At 44.5% G+C, this 21823-nt stretch overlaps 1 protein-coding gene across 4 annotated transcripts in view; it reads right to left on the bottom strand.

Moving 5' to 3' along the window:
* The window catches only part of TXLNG (taxilin gamma), a 58964-nt gene that overhangs the window by 36495 nt on the left and 646 nt on the right, over window positions 1-21823 (bottom strand). The window contains exon 2 of one of the 4 annotated variants that reach the window (XM_021933134.2): window positions 5713-5840. The exons of the other annotated variants lie outside the window; for them this stretch is intronic. Coding sequence (XP_021788826.1) covers window positions 5713-5784 — 72 coding nt within the window. The 5' untranslated portion in view covers window positions 5785-5840. The remainder of the gene's footprint in view (window positions 1-5712; window positions 5841-21823) is intronic. 4 annotated transcript variants of the gene reach the window in all.

Raw genomic sequence — 21823 nt, forward strand, 5'->3', positions numbered from 1 at the left:
AAGAAATAGTGAAAGATATCAAAGATACCCCATACTCTCAGGGCATCAGCTATTGGCCTTATTTGATTTTGTAAAACATAAACCTTCCTCCTAAACTCTTCCAGGATTTTGAGGGGCTTTCACATTTCCAAATACAAAGTTTTACAAACAAACCTATTATAAAAATTACATTGTCATGTGGCTAAATTACAACAATGACTTTAGCTTTGTACAAGTCATTTAAAATAGTGTATACACTAAGGCTATTTTAATCTTCCAAAGAACTATTCTGGATAGCACAGTTTTCCTCACGGCTAATACTTTATCAATCATTTATCTCAAATTCCTGTTTTAACCATTTTGGATCAAAGCCTTTATAATATGTATTACATAACTCAATGCCTCCTTAAATAGTAGTCTGTTTTACTGTGTTAGAACAAAGAAATGAAAGGATTTTTATTTTTAACAGATAAAAATGATATATTATTGTGCACTATTATATAATTAGATTCTGGTATACATGTCTCTACAACATGACTATATTCTTTAAGATAATAAATTCTCAATGTTTCCAAATATAAACTCCCAAAGGTGAGATCTTATTTAAATTTTAGGCATGAAATACTTGTCTAAGACTTCCTAAATTATATAGCACTGTCTTTAAAAACAGACCACACAGACCCATACATGGGAATTTACTACATTAAAAATGATGTCATTTCAAATTGGTAAAGGAAATAAATGATTTATGATATCTCCCAAACCATATGCGGAAACAAAGGGGTATCCTGTCTTACCCCCTCCAGATATACCAAGATTGAAACATGAAAAATGAAAACCACAAAGAGCTTGAAGAAGTCCTAAACAAATTTTTTTCCATAACCTTGGCATGAAGAAGGCCTTTCTTTTGTTGTTGTTGTTTTGGCTTTTTTATTTTTATGAAATTATATACAGCAGAATGACTGCTCCATAGACAGAGCATGGCTATCTCAGTAGCACAGAGTAGCCAAGAAGGCCTTTCAAAGGAAAGCAAAAAACCCAGAAGCTATTTTTAAAAAGGGGGTGGGGGGGCGTGTGTGGTGGCTCACGCCTGTAATCCCAACACTATGGAAGGCGGAGGTAGGAGGACTGCTTGAGCTCAGGAGTTCAAGACTAGCCTGCACAGCACAGCAAGACCTGTCTCTAATAAAAATTTAAAAATCAGCCATGTGTGACGGCACACATCTGCGGTCCCAGCTACTCAGGAGGCTGAGGTGGGAGGATGTCTTGAGCTTGGAAGATCAGCAAGCTATGACTGCACCACTGCACTCTAGCCTGGTCTACACAGCCAGGCTCTGTCTCAAAAAAAAAAAAAAAAGGAGGCAGGGTCAGTAGTGGTGATTGGAGATTAGTTTACTGAATAATTAAAATCTTTGAAATTCCTGAGGTGAAGGGACAACGGGCAGTGAGGTATGAGAAATTACCTATTGGGCCCAACTTATACTATTCCGGGTGATGGTTATACTAAAATCCCAGACTTCACCACTACATAATGTATCCATGTAACGAAACTTGTACCCCCTAAATCTACAACAAATTTTAAAAAACTAAAACTGGCCGGGCGCGGTGGCTCAAGCCTGTAATCCCAGCACTTTGGGAGGCCGAGGCGGGTGGATCACGAGGTCAGGAGATCGAGACCATCCTGGCTAACATGGTGAAACCCCGTCTCTACTAAAAATACAAAAAACTAGCCGGGCGTGGTGGCGGGCGCCTGTAGTCCCAGCTACTTGGAGGCTGAGGCGGGAGAATGGCGTGAACCCGGGAGGCGGAGCTTGCAGTGAGCCGAGATCGCGCCACTGCACTCCAGCCTGGGCGACAGAGCGAGACTCCCTCTAAAAAAAAAAAACTAAAACTTTCAGACTAACCAAAAGACTGCAGGAAGCCCTTACAAATGAGCCAGAGACGCAGTTTTCAAGGGTTTGTGAACAAGCAGATCATGATTAAAGAACTAAAAATGCCCAATATACAAATAAAAATGCAAAGCAAACCAAGGTACCATCTTTAACTAACCACATTTGAAAGGAGTAAAAAAACAACTTTGGTGTGGGCAAACAGGGCACTTAGCATACTCTTGGCGGGGGGTGGGGGGCTCTAAATTGGTAGAGTAGGTTTGTAGAGGTATTTAGCAAGCTCTATCAATGTCTGAACTCACATGCACTTTCACCCAGCTATTCTACCACTTGGAGTTTATTCCAGATATTCTCACTCAAGTGTAAATGGTTACTCACCAAACCAGAAAATAACCTAAATATCTACCAAGAGGGAACTCGTTAAATAATGGTCAACCATACAAGGTAAAACTATGCAGTCATTCAAACGAATAAAATAGATCATATGTTGACACAGTATAATTAGGTAGGAAAAAAGGCAAATGGCCAGTACAGGATGAATACATCAGTATAAATTTAAAATATCCGGCCGGGCGCGGTGGCTCAAGCCTGTAATCCCAGCACTTTGGGAGGCCGAGACGGGCGGATCACGAGGTCGGGAGATCGAGACCATCCTGGCTAACATGGTGAAACCCCGTCTCTACTAAAAAATACAAAAAAAAACTAGCCGGGCGACGTGGCGGGCGCCTGTAGTCCCAGCTACTCGGGAGGCTGAGGCAGGAGAATGGCGTAAACCCGGGAGGCGGAGCTTGCAGTGAGCTGAGATCCGGCCACTGCACTCCAGCCTGGGCGGAAAAGCAAAACTCCCTTTCAAAAAAAAAAAAAAAAAAAAAAAAATATCCATATACTACATAAGCCAATATATGTACAATTTTCCTACAAGAATATCCCCAAAATTGTTCACCATAATTACCTTTGTTTGGATTGTGGGCCTAGAAGTTGGAAATAAGAATTATTTTTTCTTGGCCGGGCGCGGTGGCTCAAGCCTGTAATCCCAGCACTTTGGGAGGCCGAGACGGGCGGATCACGAGGTCAGGAGATCGAGACCATCCTGGCTAACACAGTGAAACCCCCGCCTCTACTAAAAATACAAAAAATAGCCATGTGAAAGGGCGCTCTGAACCCAGCTACCGGGAGGCTGAGGCAGGAGAATGGCGAACTGGAGGCGGAGCTTGCAGTGAGCCGAGACGCCACTGCACTCCAGCCTGGGCTTACAGAGCCAGACTACCAAAAAAAAAAAAAGAATTATTTTTTCTTTTTATAATTCTTGGCTCTGCCTTATTTTACATTTTGGCTGTCAAATGATCCTTTATTGGAATATTTTCTTTGTGCTTGAGACAGAGTTCATTTCAGCCAGCCCAGGCTGGAGTGTACGGCATTAGCCCGCTCACTGCAACCCTCCGCCTGAGTTCAAGTTGCTCTTCCTTCCTGCCTCCAGGTAAGCTGGGATTACAGGTGCCTAACAGGCTCAAGCACTTTTGTATTTTAGTAGAGATGGAGTGTTCACTATAAAGAGTCAGGTTGGTCTTGAACTCCCGGACCCTGCATTCCGCCTGCCCGGCCTCCCAAAGTGCTGGGATTACAGGCATGAGCCAACATGCCTGGCCCTCCCCTTTGTGCTTCTTAAATAACTGGCATTGCACTGCATCACTATTGATGTCATCTACAATGTCAGCGACAGTGACAGCCATCAACACTGCAATCCAGACTGGGCAGTCCCCAGGATCTCTAATGGTTACGGAGAGTTCTTAAAGATCCGTGCCACATCTGTAAGGCAAAGTCCGTTAGGTCAAACTTAGGCTGCATGGTGGGAGGCAGCGGTGTCCTGGGAATGAATCCAGATTTGGGACCATCAAAGTAGCAGGTCAAGGTGGCTCACGCCTAAAATCCCACACTTTGGGGAGGCCAAGGAGGGTAGATCACGGTCAGGAGTAATAAGACCAGTTCGCCAAGATGGTGAACCCCATCTCTACCAAAAATACAAAATTAGCCACAGCAGGCACCTGTAACCCCATCTACTCGGGAGGCTGAGGCAGAGAATTGCTTGAACCTGGGAGACAGGGGTTGCAGTGAGCCAAGATCGTGCCACTGCACTCCAACCTGGGCAAAAGAGAGCAAAACTCTGTCTCAAAAAAAAAAAAAAAAAAAAAAAAGAAAGCATCCTTTGGCCTCCCTCCAGCAGAAACCAAAAGCAGTAAGGTTTCTTTTTATTGTATGAATGTATTACTTTTATTTTTTTAAAAAGACCTTTTAAGTTGAGATTTTGGTTGAATATCACAGTATTATACTTACTCACTTTTCCATTACTAATGCAAGCTCAGAATCTGTACATAGCAGGAGGTCATACATTATTTCATGTCATCTTTTCCCTTCGCCTTGCTCTATGCCAGTGGGAAATGCAACCAAGCCAACTTAACACAAGTAGCTGTCAGAATCACTAATAAAAGGGGCCAGGTGCACTTTGGGAGGCTGAGGTGGACGGATCACCTGAGGTCAGGAGTTCCAGACCAGCCTGGCCAACATGGCAAAACTGCCTCTACTTGCACAAAAATTAGCTGGGCGTGGTGGTGTGCTTTTAATCCCAGCTACTCGAGGCCTGGGGCCAGAGAATTGCTTCAACCTGGGAGGTAGAGGCTGCAGTGAGCCAATATTGTGCCACTGCATTCCAGCCTGGGTGACAGAGTGAGACTCTGCCTAAAAAAAGGCTAGCTACGTGGCTCACCCCTTGTAATCCCAGCACTTTAGGGAAGCCGAGGCGGCAGATCAATTTAGGTCAGGAGTTCGACCAATCTGGCCAACATAGTGAAACCCTAGATGTCTCTACTAAAAATACAAAAAAAAAATTAGCCATGGTGGTAGCGCCTGTAATCCCAGCTACTCGGGAGGCTGAGGCAAGAGAATCGCGTGAACCCAGGAGGCAGAGGTTGCAGTGAGCCGAGATCACGCCACTGCACTCCAGTCTGGGCGACAGAGCAAGACTCCGTCTCAAAAAATAAAAATAAAAAAACAAATCGCTAATAAAAAGTATCCCTTATTTGCCCAAGATTATGTAACAGGCCAAGATCTAAACACAGGGAGTCTGGCTTTATTCAAAGCCCGGGCTTTTTATTACTGTCAGAGGGTTCACAGGCAACACTAACATTAAGAATAAAATACATGCACGACATGGGCTTCAGAAGGAGAACTCACCAACGACTGGACTCGTTTATAAGCAGAGAAAATAGCCAACCTCTTTCCCTCCAACCCCACTAGGTGGAGAATTAATCTATCATAACGCTAAAGAAATCACTATCTTTGGGAGAAAGGTAGGTTGCCTTTAAATAAATCAGTTGACCACTGAGTAAAGGGGGAAAGTCCTTGACTATCTGGATGTTTTGGGGAGTAGACTTCAGGTAAGCATAGTGGAAAGGGAGGTGTGTTAGGTCATTCTCATATTGCTTTAAAAGAATTCCTGAGGCCGAGCACAGTGACCAACGCCTGTAATCCCAGCACTTTGGGAGGCCGAGGTGGGCAGATCACCTGAGGTCAGAAGTTCGAGACCAGCCTGGCCAACATGGTAAAACCCCGTCTCTACTAAAAATACAAAAATTAGCTGGGTGTGGTGGCATGTGCCTGTAATCCCAGCTACTCAGAAGGCTGAGGCAGGAGAATTGCATGAACCTGGGAGGTGGAGGTTGCAGTGAGCTGAGATCGCACCACTGCACTCCAGCCTGGGTGACAGAGCGAGACTTCGTCTCAAAAAACAAACAAAAAAAGAATGCCTGAGACTGGGTAATTTATAAGAAAAGAGGATTAATTGGCTCACAGTTCTGTTGGCTGTACAGGAAGCACGGTGCTGGCATCTGCTTCTGGAGAGGCCCAGGGAGCTCTTATTCATGATGGAAGGCAAAACAGGAGCAGGCGTGCCACACGGCGAGAGCAGGAGCAGGAGAGCTAAGGGGTCAGGGGTGCCACACATTTTTAAAAACCAGATCTCACTAGAACTCACTATCACGGGGATAGTTGGCACCAAGCCACGAGGGCCCCTATGATCCAATCACCTCCCACCAGGCCCCACCTCCAACACTGGGATTGCAATATAACACGAGATTTGGAGGGAACAAGATCCAAACCAAATCAGGTCTAAGGCTGCTGAAGCCAAGAACTGCTTCACAGGAAATACACTAACAAAAAAGTATTTTTCAGAAGTACCTCCTCATGGCCAGATGTGTTGGCACACACCTGTAATCCTAGCTACCCAGGAGGCTGAGACAGGAGACTAGCTTGAACCCGGGAGGTGGAGGTTGCAGGGAGCTGAGATAACGCAACTGCACTCCAGCCTGGGTGACAGAGTGAGAATCCATCTCAAAAAAAAAAAAGTTTCCTCCTCTCCAGGCCTGCCTCGGTGGCTTACGCCTGTAATTCCAGCACTTTGGGAGGCTGAGGTGGGCAGATTGTTTGAGCCCAGCAGTTCCAAACCAGCCTGGGCAATACAGCAACTCTCCTGTCTCTAAACAAAAATTTGCCAGGTGTGGTGGTGAACGCCTATAGTCCCAACTAATCAGGAGGCATAGACAGGAGGATCACCTGAGCCTGGGAGGTTGAGGCTGCAGTGAGCTGAGACTGTGCCACTGCACTCCAGCCTGGGTGACAGAGTGAGACCCTGTCTAAAAAAAATTAAAAATTAAAAATAATAATAAAGTGGCTGGGCACAGTGGCTCACGCCTGTAATCCCAGTACTTTGGGAGACCAAGGTGGGTGGATCGCCTGAGGTCAGGAGTTTGAGACCAGCCTAGCCAACATGGTAAAACCCTGTCTCTACTAAAAATACAAAAATTAGCCGGGCATGGTGGCAGATGCCTGTAATCCCGGCTACTCGGGAGACTGAGGCAAGAGAGTCGCTTGAACCCGGGAGGCGAAGGTTGCAGCGAGCCAAGATCATGCCACTGCACTCCAGTCTGGGCTACAGAGCAACGACTCTGTCTCAAAAAAAAAAGATTTGATGATGGATAATTATTCCCAAGTGGAATTAGATGGTCAGTATCTAAGTTTACTATGTGAGATAAATGGAATATACAAGATGGCTAACAGAATACATGCAAGGCTAAGTTCTAAGTGAAAAAAAGGAAGAAAAAAACTAACATTACTAAATGCCTGACATTTTATTTTTTCGAGACAGAGTCTCGCTCTGTCGCCCAGACTGGAGTTCAGTGGCACTATCTTGGCTCACTGCAACCTCCGCCTCCTGGGTTCAAACAATTCTCCTGCCTCAGCCTCCCGAGTAGCTGGGACTACAGGCATGAGCCACCACACCTGGCTAATTTTTGTATTTTTAGTAAAGACGGGGTTTCACCATATTGGCCAGGCTGGTCTCAAACACCTGACCTCAGGTGATCCGCCCGCCTCAGCCTAACAAAATGCTGGGATTACAGGCGTGAGCCACCGCATCCAGCCTCATTTCATTTTTTAAGTGAATTAATAATGTTACAGGCACACGCCACCATGCTCAGCTAATTTTTGTATTTTTAGTAGAGATGGGGTTTCACCATGTTGGCCAGGCTGGTCTCAAACTCCTGACTTCATGACCCGCCCACCTTGGCCTCCCAAAGTGCTGGGATTACAGGCATGAGCCACCATGCCCGGCCTAACGCCTGACATTTTAAATACATTATTTAGTTCAGTGTTACAATTCTAAGATAGTAAGAACATTACCCCATTGTATAGCTAAAGAAGCTAGGGAGCAGAGTAGGAAGTGAGGGGGGGAAGCCATTATTTCAGACCTACATTTATTAAGCCTGGCGTGGAGGTTGATGCTTCTATAAAGGGACGTCCTAAAGAACCACATTTAAAGCTAAGAATCATGATGAATACCGAAGTATCTACAGCCAGATGAATGGATATACAAAATGTGGTTAATATATAACGTAGAATATCATTCCACCTTAAAAAGGAAATGTGGCCGGGTGTGGTGGCTCACACCGGTAATCCCAGCACTTTGGGAAGCCAAGGCGGGCAGATCACATGAGGTTGCGAGTTCGAAACCACCCTGACCAACATGGAGAAGCCCCGTCTCTACTAAAAATACAAAATTAGCCAGGCGTGGTGGCGCATGCCTGTAATCCCAGTTACTCGGGAGGCTGAGGCAGGAGAATTGCTTGAACCCGGGAGGCAGCGGGTGCAGTGAGGTGAGATCCCATCACTGCACTCCAGCCTGGGAAACAAGAGCAAAACTCTGTCTTTAAAAAAAAAAAAAAAAAAAAGGAAATGCTGGCTGGACGCAGTGGCTCATACCTGTAATCCTAGCATTCTGGGAGGCCAAGGCAGTAGGATCACTTGAGCCTGGGAGTTGGAGACCAGCCATAGTGAGACCCTGTCTCTACAAAAAATAAAAATATTAGCCTTGTACAGTGGCACATTCCTGTAGCCCCAGCTACTTGGGAGGCTGAAGCAGGAGGCCTGCTTGAGCCTAGGAGTTCAAGGCTGCAGTGAGCTATGATCATGCCACTGCATTCCAGCCTAGGCACGACAGGCAAGACTCTGTCTCTAAGAAGAAAAAAAGGCGGTGGTGGCTCCGGCCTGTAATCCCAGCACTTTGGGAGGCGAGGCGAGTGAGATCACGAGGTCAGGAGATCCGAGATTATCCTGGCTAACTTCCTGGTGAAACCCCGATCTCATAAAAATACAAAACTAGCCGGGCAAGGTGGGGCGAGCCTGTAGTCCCAGCTACTCGGGAGAGCTGAGGCAGGAGAATGGCTGATAAATCGGGGAGGCCGGGCTTGCAGTGGCTGAGATCCAGGCCACTGCACTCCAGCCTGGGCGACAGAGAGAGCCAGATCGTCTCAAAAAAAAAAAAAAACTTTGCTGTACACCACAGTATGCTGGTGGTCTTCGAAAAAAGCACAAGTGCTGTTTGAATTATGAACCCAACTTGCTGCTCTTTCCATGGAACATTTTTTAAATAGACAAACTATGGTTGTTTGTTCAGACCTGGGTATTTGGCAGACATTTTCTCCAAAATATACGAAGAGAGCCTGTCACTTCAAGGCAAGCAAACAACAGGACTTGTTGCCAATGATAAAATTTGAGCTTTCAAGCAAAAAATAGAATTTTTGAAAACTATCTGCCACCATGAGCTAAACAGCTTCCCAATTCTTAAAAAGACTTTTCTGATGAAATCAGTGATTTATTAACAAATGTGATTTTGGCCGGGCGTGGTGGCTCAAGCCTGTAATCCCAGCACTTTGGGAGGCCGAGACGGGCGGATCACGAGGTCAGGAGATCGAGACCATCCTGGCTGACACGGTGAAACCCCGTCTCTACTAAAAAAATACAAAAAACTAGCCGGGCGAGGTGGCGGGCGCCTGTAGTCCCAGCTACTTGGGAGGCTGAGGCAGGAGAATGGCGTGAACCCGGGAGGCGGAGCTTGCAGTGAGCTGAGATCCGGCCACTGCACTCCAGCCTGGGCGACAGAGCGAGACTCCGTCTGGGAAAAAAAAAAAAAAAAAAAATGTGATTTTTATATAGTATACCAAAACGTACCAACATTTGGAAGATGAACACAGTTCAGTTAACCAGTATTTTCCAAATGACTAATGGATGGTATTACAAAATGATACATGGGGAAAAGAGACCCATTTGACATGCAAGACAGATCAACAGAATCAAAGGATTTCCACAATTATCCACAGACTATTATAGTACCCCTCCCTGTTCCAACTACATACATGTGTGAGGCCACATTCTCTTCATATACGTAGGCTGAAAGGGCATATTACAACAGATTGAATGCAGAAGCAGATGTCTTCTATTAAGCCATTCATTAAAGAGATCTGCAAAAATGTAAAAGAATGCCACTCTTCCCAATAACATTTTGGAAAATCAGCTATTTTTAATTTTTTAAAAATGTTACTCGGCCGGGCGCGGTGGCTCAAGCCTGTAATCCCAGCACTTTGGGAGGCAGTGGTGGATCACAAAGGTCAGGAGGTCGAGACTATCCTGGCTAACATGGTGAAACCCGTCTCTACTAAAAATACAAAAACTGGCGTGGGCGGGCAGCCTGTAATCCCAGCACTTGGGAGGCTGAGGGAGAATGCGTGAACTGGGAAGACTTGCAGTGAGGCAGGGTGGCATGCCATCCAGCCTGGGAGACACAGTGAGATCCGTCTCAAAAAAAATGTTAAACATGTATGGTGAGCGAGCTTCTGTAGCTAGTCCCTCCCATGGTGCTGCACTGGGCTGAACCCTGAGCTGGCTTCTAATGAAGACAGAATTCATCAAAAGTGAGAAGATCTCATTTCTATGATTACGATACAAAAGACTGCAACTTCCTTCTCTTTCGTGCTGGCACTCTCTCTTACTCACTCTGATGAAGCAGCTGCCATGTTGTGAGATGCTTACAGAAAGACCCATGTGGCAAGGAACCAAGGAAGGCCTCCGGCCAACTGCTCATGAGGAACTGAGGCCTCAGTCCAACAGCCCACGAGGAACTGAATCCTGCCAACAGCCACAAGAGTGAGCTCGGAAGTGGATCCTTCCCAGTCAAGCCTTCAGGTGACTGCAGCCCTCGAGAGACCCTAAGGCAAAGAACTTGGCTAAGCCACACCCAGATTCCTAAACCCCTAAACTGTGAGATCACAAATGTTTCAAGTCAGTAAGTTTTGGGGTGATCTGTTACACAGCGATAGATAACTAGAGTACAACATCATTTCTTTCTTTCTTTTTTTTTTTTTTTTTGAGACAGTCTTGCTCTGTCGACCAAGCTGGAGTGTAATGGTATGATCTCGGCTCACTGCAACCTCCAACTCCTAGGTTCAAGCGATTTTCCTGCCTCAGCCTCCAGAGTAGCTGGGATTACAGGCATGCGCGACCACGTCTGGCTAATTTTTATATTTTCAGTAGAGACAGCGTTTCCCCGTGTCAGCCAGGCTGGTCTCGAACTCCTGACCTTGGTGATCCACCCACCTCAGTCTCCCAAAGTGCTGGGATTAGACATGAGCCACCGCACCTGGCCTCATTTCATTTTTTAAGTGAATTAATAATGTTAAAATTTTTATTTAATTTCTAATATGGTAAATTAGGTAAAGAAGCCCACAAGAACAAAAGTTCCTTGAGACTGTCAATAACGTGTAAGTGTACAAAAAGATCCCCAAACCAAAGTTTGAGAACTGCTGTCCCGGTCGTGGTGGGAGCAGGAATAGAGAGACTAGAAGGCCAGCTCTGTCAAATCATGACCAGAAAGGGGTCCACATCTTGGCAGCAATAAGCAGGCAGATCCACCCCTAGGGAATATGCCCTGGGACCAGGGAGGGAGGAGAACAGGGAGAAGAGTGCCACTTCCTTCTTATTCAACTACACCTAACAAACAGGCGTCTTTCCCCCTTTTTGTTAAGTGACAGGTGTGCCAATCAGTGGAATCCAAATGGGTGGTGAGGGACAACTGGTATAAACACTTTCCCTTGACCTTCATTGCTCTGGCTCATTGAGAAGCCTCTGTAACAGTATCTGATAGACTACTTCCTCATTTAATTCTCAGAACTATCTTATAGGCAGGTATGATAAACAAGCAGCCTCACTGATAAGGTAATTTAAGTACCATGTCCACGGTCAGGAACCTAGGAAAGGAAAGCAGAGACTGAATTCCTGTCTTTCTCTGTAAAGAGCATACTCTCTAAAGAGCATGCTCTTCCCAGGTTATATTAAAAATAAACAAGTGCGGCCAGGCACAGTGGCTCACGCCTGTAATCCCAGCACCTTGAGAGGCCAAGGCAGGAGGATCCCTTGAGCCCAGGAGTTTGAGACCAGCCTGGACAACATGGTGAAACTCCGCCTCTAATAAAAAATAATAAAAATAAACAAGTGTAGTGATGGTCACACAACTCTGCATATATACTAAAAAAAAGTGAGGCCGGGCACCATGACTCACACCTGTAATCCCAGCACTTTGGGAGGCTGAGGTGGGTGGATCACCTGAGGTCAGGAGTTTAAGACCACCCTGGCTAACATGATGAAACCCCATTTCTACTAAAAATACAAAAAATTAGCCAGGCGCGGTGGCGTGTGTCTGTAATCCCAGCTACTCAGGAGACTGAGGCTGGAGAATTGCTTGAACCCGGGAGGCAGAGGTTGTAGTGAGCTGAGATTGCACCATTGCACTCCAGCTTGGGCAACAAGAGTGAAACTCCAACTCAAAAAAAAAAAAAGTTGAATTATACACTATAAATGGGCAAACTGTGTGGCATGTTACCCAAACAAATTAATAAATAAATGAAGCCAGAGAAATGATGGAGTTCTGAGGAGGGATCATAAATTGGAGGCAGGGTAAGTTCTAGGAGTTGTCCTAACTACTATCTGGGGGCAGGCGGCTAAAGGATCCAGAGTAACTGTCACAGCATGTAAGAGCACAAAGAACACATGGAACCATTAATAGGTAAATGACGAGAAAAGAGAGGCAGACTAGTGCTAAACTAAGGGATGAGGGAACCTGATCTCCCCCACTGGTGAAGAAGCCAAGAATGAGCAAAAGGATCCGGGAAAGGTCTACTTTGGACACAGCTTCTTTAGTCTCATAACCTAGCAGTATAAGTGCTAATATTGTACATTTACTGGTAACATCTATATTAGACTGTGTCATCATGTGCCTTTTAATAAGTGAATGTTAATGACTGCATTAAATTTTGCATTTAACTTCTGTGGCTATTTCTTTTACAAATTATTCTTTTATAAAAATAAAAGATACTGGATTCCATGATTTGCAAAATCACTTCTAGTTCTAAAACTGTAACTCAGTGAATATCTGCAACCTGAAAGATACTTGTATTAGGGTAGGTACCTATCTCAGTAGCAAAGGAGCAATAAATTCAAAGATTTTAATGCCCAAAGCCACTGAAATATACTTGGGCCTGATCTATTTTACGGGACAGGGGCTGGGTCACACAACTAGCATCTTTAAGCCACAGACTCTTACATGTAAAATGGTCCTTTACTTTTATGGGTTACCTAAGTGAACATTCCTGTCCCAATTTTATGAAGTCATCCTTCCCTAGCTCCATATGGACCAATTCTGATACACCTCTGAAACATCAAGCCTTCTTTTTATTTGTCTTACTTCCCCAGACCACTTCAACTCTGTGCTAACACCAGGTTATATGGACTTTATTTAGAAGAAGTTAAAGAGAGTCTCTCTAAACTCTCTACCTTTCCATTTATTTAAATTACACTTGGAGGTACTGTTGCAGGAAGTTGCAGCATGGCATACCTCCTAAATCATAAATCTTAAGGTTAACCTAGGGCCTAAGTGAATGAAGCAAAAGATATTAAGAGGCTCAAAACTCCTCTGGTCCCCAAATTACAATCAATTTTTGATACTCCCTAATCACCCAACTCCATCCCTCATAATTTGTCTTCGTTTAGCAAAAACTATTACTATTACTATTTTACCTACCAGCATGTTTTGCTCACTTTCAACTAGGAGCACTTTTGTGACCTTTACTATCTGAGGAAATGTTAACATGAGAGATACGAAATATGGACAATGGCTTTGGAGCCCAAAGAGCCGAAACTCTGAATATACCACTTAGCATCTCCTGTGTGACCATAGGGAGGCCAACCTCTCAGTTTCCTTATCTGTAAACTGAGATGTACAGTACTTAGCTTCTTAGAGCCATAAGTAGATATAATAGATATAAATTGCTGACACATAGCAGAACTGTTATAATATTTGAATGAAGACATTTTATAGGCTGGGTGCAGTGGTTCACACCTGTAATCCCCGCAGTTTGGGAGGCCAAGGCAGGAGAATCATGCTTGGGCCTAAGAGTTTAAAACCAGCCTGTGCAACATAGGAAGACCCTGTCTCTCAAAAAAAAAAAAGAAAAAAAAAATAGCCGGGCATGGTGGTACACACACCTATAGTCCTAGCTAGTAGGAAGGCTGAGGCAGGAAGATCACTTGAGACCAGGAGTTCAAGGTTGCAATAAGCGTTAACTGCACTCCAGCCTGTGTGACACAGGGAGATCCTGTCTCAAAAAAAAAAAAAAGAGATTTTACAAAATGTATTCATTCTCACTTTTAATACGGCCCATTTTGCAATCCAAAAGACCCATAAAGAAATGAGTTTCTTTTTTTTTTTTTTTTTTTTTAGTAGAGACGGGGTTTCACCATGTTAGCCAGGATGGTCTCGATCTCCTGACCTCGTGATCCACCCGCCTCGGCCTCCCAAAGTGCTGGGATTACAGGCTTGAGCCACCGCGCCCAGCCAGAAATGAGTTTCTAAGCTACTGGCACATCTTTCTTGCCAAACCATTCTACCTTGAGAGTAGGGAAAGAAACACGAAAAAAAAAAAAAATAGCCAGTAAATATTACTCAGGACAGACTATAAGGTGGGAAGTAGGAGATAACAGAGGTCATTCTAGGGACATTTTGGAAATGCAACACAGAATGCAAATCAACACCTTAAGCAATAAATGCTAATACAATTATTTTGATAGCATAGGAGGACAACTGTTATTTTATGTATCTTTTCCTTCAAGTAATAAAATGCAAGTATTTATAAGTGCCAACAGAATTTCAACTAGGAGGCAAATTCAATCATAAAAATATACTCCCAGGGTCTTAATGGATCTTAAAGGTCACCTTACCTATTTCTACCCTCTTCTAGAAATGCCCCATCTCAATGCTGATGAATATGATATTAAATTTGTATATTATTGTATACTTTTTTTTTTTGACACGGAGTCTCCCTTTATGTCACCCAGGCTGGAGTGTAGTGGCGCAATCTCAGCTCACTGCATTATCTGCCTCCCAAGTTCAAGTGATTCTCCTGCCTCACCCTCCCGAGTAGCTGGGATTACAGGCATGCACCACCATGCCCAGCTAATTTTTATATTTTTAGTAGAGATGGGGTTTCACCATGTTGACCAGGCTGGTCTTGAACTCCTGACCTCAGGTGATCCACCTGCCTTGGTCTCCCAAAGTGCTGGGATTAGAGACATGAGCCACCACACCCGGCCTGTACTTTTTATTATTATTATTATTTTTTTTTTTTTTTTTTTTTTTTTTTTTTAGAGACAGGATCTCACTCCCTTGCCCAGGCTAGAGTGCAGTGGCCCAATCATGGCTCACTGCAGCCTTGACCTCCTGGACTCAAGTGATCCTTCCACCTCAGCCTCCCAAGTAGCTGGAACTACAGGCATATACCATTGTGCCTGGCTAAGTTTTTTATTCTTCATAGAGACGGGAGTCTCCCTGTGTTGCCCAAGCTGGTCTCAAAATCCTGGCCTCAAGCAGTCCTCCTGTCTCAGTCTCCCAAAGCACTGGGATTACAAGCATGAGCCACCATGCCTGGCCCACACTTTATAAATACTGACACATCTGTTATATTAACTAAAAGTTATTCATAATCATATTAGAACCAAACAAAAGGAATTAGGGGGAGGGCAGCAGGAAGAGGAGGAACAGGCAAACAGATTTCTTGAGGTATTAAGTTAAAACTTAAGGAGGTAAGCAGAAACTTCCCATGCATTAGGAGACATCTGTCATATTATCAATCACACTATACACTCTAGCAAACTTCACCAACTGTGGGCTCTATTATTCAAGCAAGTTTGTTTCTGACTGAGACTCAGATGCCCTACCTATATACCTGGGGATACCACCTACCTTGCAGAGTTAAGGAGATATTAGAATGCATTCACACCTTAAGTGACTAACACAGTGCATGAAACACAAATGAAATTTGAGGCCTCAAAATTTCTTTCCTTTGAAACGTAACTCTGAGAAGTGTAAAATTGTAACAGCATATCTATTTAACAGAAGCCCATTATAGTGAATCTTGTGAAGAATCCCACAAAAGCAGTTTTATGTCATTTGGATTTGATATATACCTCCCTAAATAAAACTTCTCTAAGCAAGACCAATATAAATAACACACAAAGTAACATATAAAACACCTTCCAGGCCGGGCGCGGTGGCTCAAGCCTGTAATCCCAGCACTTTGGGAGGCCGAGACGGGCGGATCACGAGGTCAGGAGATCGAGACCATCCTGGCTAACACGGTGAAACCCCGTCTCTACTAAAAATACAAAAAACTAGCCGGGCGAGGTGGCGGGCGCTTGTAGTCCCAGCTACTCGGGAGGCTGAGGCAGGAGAATGGCACAAACCCGGGAGGCGGAGCTTGCAGTGAGCTGAGATCCGGCCACTGCACTCCAGCCCGGGCTACAGAGCAAAGACTCCGTCTCAAAAAAAAAAAAAAAAAAAAAAAAAAAAAACACCTTCCAGGCCGGGCGCGGTGGCTCACTCCTGTAATCCCAGCACTTTGGGAGGCCGAGGCAGGTGGATCACTTGAGGTCAGGAGTTCAAGACCAGCCAGGCCAACATGGTGAAACCCCCGTCTCTACTAAAAATACAAAAATTAGCCAGGCCTGGTGGAGCATGCCTGTAATCCCAGCTACTCGGGAGGCTGATGGAGGAGAATCACTTAAACCCGGGAAGTAGAGGTTGCAGTAAGCTGCGATTGCGCCATTGCACTCCTGCCTGGGCGACAGAACAAGACTCCATCTCAAAAAAACAAAATAAATTAAAAATAAATAAAACACCTTCCAATAACAATAAATATGGCATAATATGATATGAAAATGTGGCATGAATAGCAGAATATGCTGTATCTGGTTTGTTCTCATTACTGCTTGTCCTATTTGATCCCAGTAAAAGAAAATAAATTTACCAAAGCTTGGTGATACAATTAGAAAACAATGGTGTAAGCAGAAGATCACTTTACTTCTCATTACTTAATCTCTGTACCAGAAGAGTGGAAGTTCATCAAGTTGGCAAATGAGGAGAAAAACAAGATTAATGAAATGGCTTCTTCCTGCCCCCATACTCTTGCCCAACCCTGACCTGATTTCTCCTCATTATGTCTATCACGGAGAGATTCTGGGAAGAGGAGAGAATACAAAGGTTGGAAGATGGATTTACAAAATTAGCACCCTAAATGCAAGAGAAATGAATCTCTTCCATATGTCCTCCCCTCCAAACCATGTAAAATTCTACATGTCCCACACTGTGCCAAATGTGTCCCATTAACTCCTTCTTCACAGTAATCCTCTATGGTAGGGATGAGCATTATCCCCTCTTTACAGATGATGCAACTGAAGCTTAGAAAGATTGAGAAACTTGCCCAAGGTTGCAGAGCTATGGGCGGCAGAAAGCCAGGAGTCCTGACTCCAAAATCCATAGATTTACCCAGTACTACACTACTTATTACTGTAGTATAGATGAAAGAGTATTGGGTTCCAGACTCAGCTTCACCCCTTAGGCAAGTGAGTTAACCTTGTTGAGCAGCTTGTCATCAGCAAATGAGGGCAGTGACAGCTGCCCAGCCTTTTCCACAGCATCTGACTGGTGTTGAAAGAGTTAATGTATGTGCAAATGTGCCATAAAAACTACAGGGCATTATGTAAATGCAAGGTTTTGTTAATTTGGGCCTGGGTACCTTGTATTATTCTTCCACATGGTTTATGGACCTAAAAATTAGTTTAATAGTAGTTAAATAATTTTTAACATTCCCAAGCAAAAATCTAGTAAACAAAAAAAATATATCAAACTTAGACATGTGGAAAAGGCAAAACTATGGAGACAGTAAAAAGATCAGGCCAGGTGTGGTGGCTCATACTTATAATCCCAGCACTTCAGGAGGCCAAGGCAGAAGGATTGCCTGAGCCTAGGAGTTCAAGACCAGCCTGGCCAACACAGCAGGACTCCCATCTCAATAAAATTTCAAAAACATAAAATAAGATCAGTGGCTGCCAGTAGTCTAGAGAAAGGGAGAGAGGGATGAATAGGTAGAGCACAAGGGATTTATAGGACTGTGAAACTCTTCTGTGTGATACTGTAATCGTGGATCCATGTCACTACACATTTGTCAAAATGCATAGAATATATAGCACCAGAGTGAACCCTAACGTAAACTATGGACTTAGTCAATAATAATATATCAATATTGGCTCATGAATTTTAACACAAGTATCATACTAATGCAAGATGTAAATAATAGGGGATAAGGGCCGGGCGCAGTGGCTCACGCCTGTAACCTCAGCACTTTCGGAGGCCAAAGCAGGCAGATCACCTGAGGTCGGGAGTTTGAGACTAGCCTGACCAACATGGAGAAACCCCGTCTCTACTAAAAATACAAAAAAATTAGCCGGGCGTGCTGGCACATGCCTGTAATCCCAGCTACTCAGGAGGCCAAGGCAGGAGAATTGCTTGAACCTGGGGTTGGAGATTGTGGTGAGCGAGATCACCATTGCACTCAGCCTGAACAACAAGGCAAACTCCATCCTCAAAAATAATAATAGGAAAGGGGCATGTGAGAAAGGGTATATATGGAAACTCTGTACTTTTTTTCTTTTTTTTTTTTTTTTTTTTTTTTTTTTTGAGCCGAGGAACTGTGTCTCCCCAGGCTGGAGTGAAACAGTGGCCTGATCTCGGCTCACTGCTCGCTGCCTCCCAGTTCCGCTCGTCTCCGCCTCAGCCTCCCAAGTATGAGACCTGGCTCCCTTCCCGCCCGACTAGTTTTTCCTTTTTTAGTGAAACGAGTTCCTGACCAGCCAGGATGATCTCGATCTGACCGTGATCCCTCCCGCTCGGCCTCCCAAAGTGCTGGGTTGGCTTGACCTAAGCCAACTGTCTGTACTTTCTACTCAATTTTGATGTAAAACTAAAAACCATTCCCAAAAAAAGTCTATTAATTTTTTTTTTTTTTTAAATCAACCTTATAAAAAGAGCAAATTCTACTTAGGGATTTAGGAGTAAAGGAATGAGCCTGGTGTTCTTAAAATGCCTGACAAACTAGATATTGTGTACTCATCTTTTTTAGCCCAATGCTGTTCTATAAAATTTTTATGCAATGATGGCAATATTCTAGATCTGCTCTAATACAGTAGCCGTATACAATGGCTACTGAATACCTGAAACTTGGTTAGTAGGACTGAAGAAAAAATTTTGGTACAATGATAGTTAACAATTTAGGCCGGTAGCGGTGGCCAAAGCCATAATCCCAGCACTTTGGGAGGCCGGAGACGGGTGGATCACTTGAGGTCAGGAGATCAAGACCATCCTGGCGAACACGGTGAAACCCCGTCTCTACTAAAAATACAAAAAAACTAGCCGGGCTGAGATGGTAGCCTGTAGTCACAAAGCTACCTGGGAGGCAGGAGAATGGCGTGAACCCGGAGGCCGGGCTTGCAGTGAGCTGAGATCCGGCCACTGCACTCCAACCTGGGGCGGCAAGCGAGACTCCGTCTCAAAAAAAAAAAAAAAAAAAAAAAAAACAAATTGTACCTGTCACTAGCAGCTATTCCTCAGCACAGTTTTAGACAACTCAAAGAGACTGATAAGGTACTGTAACATTACCTTTAGAAGCAAAAGGTTACCTCAAGAGACCATTCAAATGAATGTAGTTATGAAACAATGCCACAATTAACTGAGCAGGTCACGACTAGGCAAATGGTTAAAGCAACCAGGAACCAAAAAAGCCCATCTCCAATTGTTCCTCACTTCAGGTCCCATGATGTAACTAGATAACGACAAAACAGTCACTTTTCTTTTCATTCTTTCAATATTTTCAAAAAACTCAATTCATTAAACATCATTTCTGCTTCCTGAAAAAAAAGGGTAGAGGTTAAGTTGGAATTAAAGCATATTTTTTCAAGTCAGTGACCCAAAGGAAATTTTAAAAACTAAGGGACATAAAGAAGTAATGTAAAAATGATTTTTTTTTTTTTGAGACAGAGTCTTGCTCTGTGCCCCAGGCTGGAGTGTAGTGGGGCGATCTCGGCTCACTGCAAGCTCCGCCCCCCCGGGTTCACGCCATTCTCCTGCCTCAGCCTCCCGACTAGCTGGGACTACAGGCGCCCACCACCTCGCCCGGCTAATTTTCTTGTATTTTTAGTAGAGACGGGGTTTCACCGTGTTCGCCAGGATGGTCTTGATCTCCTGACCTCGTGATCCGCCCGTCTCGGCCTCCCAAAGTGCTGGGATTACAGGCTTGAGCCACCGCGCCCGGCCCCGTAAAAATGATTTTTTAAAAAATTTTTGGCCAGTTGCAGTGGCTCATGCCTGTAATCCCGCCGCTCTGGAAGTCCGAGGTGGGTGGTTTACTTGAGGCCAGGAGTTCAAGACCAGCCTGGCCAACATGGTGAAACCCTGTTTCTACTAAAAATACAAAAATTAGCTGGGTGTGGTGGCACACACCTGTAATCCCAGCTACTCAGGAGGCTGAGGCACGAGAATCACTGGAACCCAGGAGGTAGAAGATGCAGTGAGCCAAGATCGCACCACTGCACTCCAGCCTAGGTAATAGAGCGAGACTCTGACTTAAAAAAAAAAAACATTTTTTTTTTTTTTTTTTTTTTTTTAAGAGACAGGGTCTTACTTTGTGGCCCAGGCTAACCTCCTGCTTCAGCCTCCCGACTAGGTGGTACTACAGGTGCATGCCACCATAGCTGGCTTAAAAATGATTTTTGCAAACACAAGATATTCACCCAATTTGCTAAATGAAAATTCAAAGATTAATATTTTACCATGTATTTGAATGCCGTCACTGTCAGTTAGAAATCAAAAGGAAAAAGATGCCCAGAAGAGCATAAGCAAAGAAGAATGGAATATGAGGTACGTAAACAAAAATAAGTAGACATACACATGACTATTCCTATCCAGCTGTTAAGCAGAGCTCTGCACCCCAAAGGATCATTACCTCCTATCTTGGTTATTTAAAATGCTAGTTGATTAAACCTCAGTTCCTAATTCAACCTCGGAGTCCTCCTCCCCTGGGGAACCTATGAAATCAAATACTGAGATTGGCACCCCACCCTCAGGGAATAAGTAAAGTGTCCAAAGTGACGTGTTGAATCCCTTACAGGACATTGGTCCACAGCTTCTTTTTCAGTCCTGCAAGCACTGGATCTTTCTCTTAGAATACAAAGAGAGGGAGAGAAAGAAAGAGAGGTAATTGAGAAGTAGTAACACTGTCATGCAAAAACATGAAAATACCTGACCTTAGAAACAGGCCCCAAAAAGCTAATTCTTAACACACTGCTCAGATGTAAACTAGACCTTTGTTCTCCCATTTGAAGTTTATGAATTGCATTAGAAAAATATTATTTCGTAATTTCATACAGGAGTTAAGAGTGTTCAAATACATAATTAAGTAATATTAAATAGCCCTCGGTGATGAAGCAAGACATCCAACAAGCTGAACGTTTCAATATGTTCACCTGCAAGGAAAAAAAGAGATGGGGTTCCCATCTTCCCAGCCTCAGTCCCCGCAGTTATCCATTCCAGGGCCCCGAAAGCCCCGTACCCCATTCGTTGTGCAATCTTTTTCAAACTCCACCCACTGAGCTCCAGAACAAGTGGAATTATCCCATTCTGAAAGAGGTCTCAATTTTCCTGTATCTAGGGAGGGACTGAAAACTCCTTGACGTGAGTCAAGTAAGGCAAGGGGAACAGTCCGGCCTGTTCCCCAGATTAAGAAAGACCCAAGGCCAGGGTCCGGAAGGCGTTCAAGTTTCCGCTCAGCAAATTTAAAAAAAAAACTAATAATAAATGAAAGAAAGAAAAGAGGAAAAAAAAGGGGAGGGTGGTAAATAGGACTGGGAGGACCAGCTATCACGCGACATCCCAACTCTGCAGGAACCAAAAAAGGTCCTACAGCATCGCATCGCCTCCCCATCCATCCCTGGCCCCACGTGCAGCCAAGCCCGCGGAGCCCCGGGATCTAGGTCCCGGGGGCCGAGCGTCCCGCTCGCACCGGCCCTGCGACGCTCACCCGCTCGCCTGCCCGCCCGCGCAGTGGCGGGGAGCGCAGAGGGGCGGGGGAAGGGGGGCCAAGCACACCCCGGCTCCGGCGCGGTTATCTTACTGCGCAACAGCCTAGCCTGAG

Source organism: Papio anubis, chromosome X, assembly GCF_008728515.1.
Source record: "Papio anubis isolate 15944 chromosome X, Panubis1.0, whole genome shotgun sequence".
NCBI lineage: Eukaryota > Metazoa > Chordata > Mammalia > Primates > Cercopithecidae > Papio > Papio anubis.